Source organism: Parasteatoda tepidariorum, chromosome 1 (assembly GCF_043381705.1).
Source record: "Parasteatoda tepidariorum isolate YZ-2023 chromosome 1, CAS_Ptep_4.0, whole genome shotgun sequence".
NCBI classification, from domain to species: domain Eukaryota; kingdom Metazoa; phylum Arthropoda; class Arachnida; order Araneae; family Theridiidae; genus Parasteatoda; species Parasteatoda tepidariorum.
Window position 1 is genome coordinate 57,970,588 of NC_092204.1, and position 6,411 is coordinate 57,976,998.

Here is a 6,411-nt window from a genome sequence, read left to right on the forward strand (position 1 = left end):
TGGCATGCTCAGAAGCACAAGAAATAATATTTCATAATCGGGAAGAGACCATAGAGGCGTATGACGATATGTCCGAGGCATGGGTTCCTATGTAATTTTAATCCTGATGATGTGCCCTAACTCTCCTAGAAGTTTGTCGTAATATTCATCCGACCCCTTGCTGCATATAACGTTTTTAAACTTGTACGTTTCGACAAATAATAGACTGAAAATGACAATAAAAGGAAAAAATCTGTACTTAGGAAAGAACAACCAATTGCAGATTTGAAATCAGTGACGAGAAAATATTCAAGCTCCGTGAAAAACTCTAATGCAAGAGAAAGAAAATGTTCCCTAGTGTAATTTAAAATACGGTATTAGTGACAAAAACGTACTTTCTTTGAATAAAACTTCGATTCCCAAACAACTGCTTATAGAATATTGAATATTGATTGACCTTAAAAATAAAAACATCGTTCACTTAGTTACTTTATACGAAATACAACCATATTTAGTCCGTTTACTTCAGAATAATTCTGATTCAGCTCTTCAAAATCTACGGTAAAAATCTTTTTTCTATCGAGATTTTATGTAACATTTGATATTATTTTCTTGTTGATAACGCCTGTTACATAAATACTCAGGACAATTGATGAAGCAAATAAAGGACTACTTTTGTTTTTTTTATGTTTGAGTCGGAAATTAAGTTGCAAATTTAGGATTGTTGAAAGAAACTTAATTATTTAATTAAATAAGAATTCTTTACAAAACTAATGCTGGAAAGGTAAAACCAAAAATAAGAAATACATTCCTAAAAAAATAACAAAAATGAACGAGGATATCACAAATTACTATGTAGTAACGCGCAATTGAAGTTGTTTATATTGAAATAAATCTAAAAGAAATCTTAAAAGAATTCCTTATGACAAATTTAAAAAAAAATAACATTTAGAAAAAATTTAAAAACTCATTGTGAGTACAAACTAAGAGGAAGACGAAGAAATAGAGAACTGCTAAATGATAAGTGAAGAGCCTTAAACCAAACCTTCAAAAACAAATTTCTAGTCCTACCTGAGTTTTGAAACTATTATTCCTCTTGGGTAGAGGTCACAAGCAATTTTTTATATTAGTTATTATTATCAATTTTAATGACTTGTTAACCATTCAAATAGCCTGAAAACATAATCAAAATCAGCAGTTAAAAATATGTAGAGAATTTTGTATAGATCACCCATTAGATAGAATTTTGTATAGATGTAATTTTAAAATCCTTCATCAAAAATGAAAACAAAAAGTATACACAATTGGGGTTCAAATCAATATGTAAGCGAGGGGAAAAAATAAAAAAATCTATCGAAATCTGACAAATCTGGCATTACAAGAAATGGAAGACATTTTGGGGATGACAATAATATGAAACAATACATTTGTGATTCTGGATGGAGATAAAAGATAATTATTCGGAAAGTCTTCAAGTTTCAACCTTCAATTAAACCTTCATCGATGGTTTTTACAATTGCACTTGTGTTGTATTATTGAGATTTATCAAATTTCAAATACCATTACCGTTTTTGTAATCACTTAAATATTAATTTGCAGCCCCTAATGTATCTACTCTTTGTTTTCATTTTTGATATGAATTCTAGAAAGTCATATTAAAAGTGGTCTTTACTGAACTCCCTGCATGGAAAACTGTCTGCTTGCGCCATTTCCTTGGTTAATATAACTACTGTTGTTTTTGCTGATTCCCATCTGGTCTGACGGAATCAGATCAGATCAATAAATCTGTTGACATTTAGGAAGTCCGAAACTAAAAGGGGAGAGGAATGAATGTCGTTCCAGTCCAGCTCTAAACAGTTCAAGATATGCTCAGGTGATGCCTGGTTTTGTTGGCATTTAGGGCAAAGAGGAAAGATATTTTGATTAGCGGAAAATGTGAGACTTTTCAGGTGTCCACTGGCCAGTCGGGATAAGCAAGTGTTGGTCTGCCTGTCACCAGGAAGAGAAAGAGAGAGTCCTGGTCTTTTTGCTTTATACTAGTAGTGAATAGGAGGAAGCAGCCACTTTCGTTTGTTCTGGGCCTTTTGCTTTGCAGAAAGTTCAAGGTATGTAAGATCTGAGGTGGAGCGGACTGGATGGTCTATCCCTTCTTTGCAAGAGAGTCAGCCAACTCGTTTCTGTGGATATCGACGTGAGACGGGATCCATTAAAGTATATAACTGCTTTAATTGTTGAATCAGGAAAACCCTTAGTTACTGAATATCCTAATGTTCACAGATGGGATTCTAATGTAACTAAACCCAATTGTTCACAGAACGACTAGTTTCGAAATTAATTCTTAAGCTGCTAACCTATTTATTTATTTCATATGAAAAACACGTCTCTGAATTGCAGTCTTTTAAATCTCTCATTTGCTTCGATAACTAAAAAGCTAATCTCAAGTAAGAATATTTTGAAGTAAGCACACTAAGAAAAAAGTCTGGTCATAACTACCAGAAAATGGTAAAATTTTATCTTTATTCTGGTTCTATGAGAACACCAAAAAGCACGGTAATTTTTACCAAAGATCTTTGGTAACGTTTTTAGGAAAACTAACATTAAAATAGGGTTATTTATTACACGATAAAATTTGATAAAAGCGGTAAAATTTTGTAATTTTACATTAACCTTAAAATATGGCATGGAAAAGTCATTTATTCAGTTAAATTTTCTTTTCAGTTTTGTAGTTTTCACTAAATGTGTGGTAGGTAATAAGAACTCTACTTTTGAAAATCAGAATTTTAGGTAAACCGTTACTTTATGTACGGAAAAATTACGAGATGAAGGATTCAAATATAGCTCATTTTACCGGAAAAGTATGGTTATAGTACATTAATTTTATTAGAATTTGTTTTCTCCTTACAGACTCTAAAATTGTTAAGACAAAAACGACTTTACATGTCTTGTACACATATTATGTAAACGATATAATACTATGTTATGATGCAACATACTGGAACTATACTTTTACTACTCTTAGATTTTACTAAACATTTCCTTTTCTTAACATACTTAATAAGTAGAATAAAAAAAATTAAAATAAATTACTTATGCATGAAATAATAATTTGATAAAAACACTTATAAAATCTATTCAAATTATGTACATGAAACAGATATTAAATTTTCAATCTTCTTGAAAATGTATATAAATAAAACAACATCTAATATAATAACTTCCTAAACAAAATCAGAATTAATACCTTAACCATTTTATTCCACTAGACTTTCTAGAATATTTGATATTACGTATTTAAATATTTCTAGAGAATACATCATTCAAAGAAAACTTGAAAAATAAAAATTTTAATTTAATTTTAGTTTCTTTTTTGTTGTCAAAAACAGATTTATCTTTTTTATCTTCATAATCTTTATTCTGAAAATAGGAATGAATTTACGGTATTAGTGTATCTCATTAAATTTTTACTTAAATATAATAATACTTAGTTGCATAATCCAAGAGAGTGAAGGCTTGCTATTTCCATTTCATTCATAATTTTTATTCTAAAAGATTTAAATATTTTCAATATTAAAAAATATTATATTTTGTAAATTTATCTTTGAAAATTAAATAACAGCTGCGCATTAAACGAATTTTGAAATTTTCAATTAGTATACAGAATGTTGTTTGGAAATAATAAATCACTTGCACTCTCTCTCTCAAACTAAAGTTTGTTTAAATAGAATTATTTTTCATGCATAACGCATGTTTTTGATGAATATTTTAATTTCTTAATTATATTTCATTCCTTAAATTTGAAAGAAAATACACCTGATAAATGCAATGATTAATTTGATTGAAGAATTGCAGAGTAAAAAATTTTGGATTATAAATTGCGGTAAATAGTATCGGAACTCAAGGTATTAGTACTCTTCACAGTAAAATCCATTTTTACCATAAGATCCATTTTTACTAGAACACATTATGGGGAAAAAATCTGATGCATCGTAATTTTAACAGTAATAATTGCCGTAAAATCTCTTTAATTAAATAAATATTACTGTAAAAATTTTATTGTAAAAATGGATTTTATTGTAAATTGGGTTCTACGGATAATACGCCTAAATAGGCGGTACTTTATATTGTAATTTGATCCGGAAATTTTTACATTGTAGCAAGATTGAATAATAATAAATTTTAAAGCAATTGATTTTAATAAATTAATATCAATTCAATAAAACAAGCATTCAATAAAAAGTGATAAAAAGCAAAATATCTAAATAATAAAATAAACAATTGATTTGCAAAAGTGCATTTAATAGAAGTTCTAAAAGAAATAAATAATAAAATAAGTGATTTATTTTATTTGATAATGCACAATCACTGTAAAGTAATTACATTTAGGAAAAATAAAATATATTGTACTGTTCGTGATTGCTTTGATTTGAATGTGTAATTTATAAAAAAATAATAAGACGCATTTTAAGATGCGTCCATTTTCTTTTATACGATTTTTGAGCTGTTTCTATTTTCTTAAACACGCAAAATTGAGCAGCATACATTTCTTTTAAATGCGCTTCTTGAGCTGTGTCTATTTTTTTAAACATGCATATTGAGCTGCGCTCAACTTTTTAAATATACTTTTCGAATTGTGTCTATTTTCTTAAACACGCGTATTGAGCTAGGGCCGTTTTCTTATATTCGTGTTAGACTTACATAAATATGACTATATCGCATTACAGAAAGATTGATGTGTGGAGTATCTACCACTAAGGTTATAAAATATGTTTTCGTTCTGCTGCTTGATACTTTTCCTGTTTTTAATATGTACGTTATTGTCATTATTCAAAGCTGTTAATATATTATATTTTATAATAAGAAGCGAGTCTACTTATTTCTCACAAAATATATTCCTTCACAAACTGGTGACCCGGACGTGATCTGAACACGCAACCTTCTGATAACAATAACGTACATATTAAAAACAGGAGAATTATCAAGCAGCAGAACAAAAACATTAGTTTTCTTTTTTTGTGTTCCTCGTTGCTATGGGATACGAGACTGGCAGCGTTGAGTTGTAGTAGGCAGGTCACCACAGTACTCCCCCTCCAGTGCTAACGATTCCTTTCTTACAAATATTTCGGATTGAAGCGCACTCGACGTCCCAAGCGTGTTGTTGTCGTAGCATTTGCTAAGTCGGACGTCGTGTTTTCAGATGATGTTTATGACGCATGTGTTACAGTCGCTTCAGGTTTCCAGATGAATGCCGGTTTAAGGCGGTCGATATTAACATTGACTTCTTCTTCGTTTACTAAAATTTTGAATGTTTTTTTCGTTTCGAGGTAGTACTTGATGTGGTCCTGAAACTTTTGGTGCAAGAGAAGGCTTTGGAGCATCACATCTGAAAAAAACATGAGATGAGTTTCTAAGTTCTTTGTGTACGAAGACTGTTTGTTTGCAATGAGCGCTGGTAGGAACTAGTCGTAATTTTGATATGCAGTTTCTAAGTTGATGCACGAATGTAAAAGGGTTATTGCAGTTCGGTGAATTGACTAAATGCATGAAATCTCCTGGCAAACGGAGAGCAGTACCATATACTAGTTCGTCAGAAGAGGCATTCAGAACCTCTTTCAACGCTGATCGAAGACCTAGAAGTACGGTAGGTAACACCTCAGTCCACTGTATTGCAGCGTGGCATCGAATTGATTGTTTTAAAGAGCGATGAAATCTCTCGACAATTCCATTGAAACTTGGATGGCGATTGGTCAGTAGAAATCTGCTCCGGAACTCCAAATCGAGAAATCCAAACGGAGTAAAATGCATTTGCCACAGTACTAGCTGAAATATCCACTAAAGGAGCTATCCACTAAAGGAAATATCCACGGCTTCGAGCCAGCGAGTAAACCGATCAATGCAAGTAAGAAGATATGAATATCCATTAGAAGGCGGCAATGGTCCGACCAATTCGAGATGCACGTGATTGAACCGAGATGATGGCAAATTAAAAGTTTTAAGTGGGCTGGTGGTGTGTCTGACAATTTTATTTTTTTGGCACTCCAAGCATGAACGTGTCCAGCTCACTATGTCTTTTTGCATACTAGGCCACACAAAACGTTGTTGTATAAGTTTCCTTGAAGCCTTGATGCCAAGATGTGAGAGGCGATGTAATTTACTAAAATTGGCATGCCGAAATCTAGGGGGAACATATGGTCGAATTCTTGAATCCTGAACATCACAATAAAGTGATTTTCCAGATGTTAGCTGCATAGGCTGCAAGTTGAGATTGTTGGTAGTTTTGTTTTTCAAGAGGGTTTGCAGTTCTGTGTCCTGATATTGTTCATCCGCAAGGGCAGCAAATAGTCAATTGACGAAGGAATGGCTAATTCTTCGATACGAGACAAGGTGTCTGCTACGATATTTTGTGAACCCTCCACATAACGGATATCTATTGAA

The 6,411-nt window shown here is 31.6% G+C and overlaps 1 protein-coding gene across 1 annotated transcript; it reads right to left on the reverse strand.

Annotated features, from left to right (window-relative positions):
* Nucleotides 1-5,244: 5,244 nt before the first annotated feature.
* LOC139426478 (uncharacterized) lies at nt 5,245-5,781 on the reverse strand. Its single transcript, XM_071185531.1, has one exon. The coding sequence runs from the start codon at nt 5,779-5,781 to the stop codon at nt 5,245-5,247; it is 537 nt and encodes a 178-aa protein (XP_071041632.1).
* Between the last annotated feature and the right edge of the window lie 630 nt (nt 5,782-6,411).

Excerpts from the sequence above, each read along its gene's own strand:
- LOC139426478 (XM_071185531.1), bottom strand. The coding sequence starts at position 5,781 with ATGCATTTTACTCCGTTTGGATTTCTCGATTTGGAGTTCCGGAGCAGA.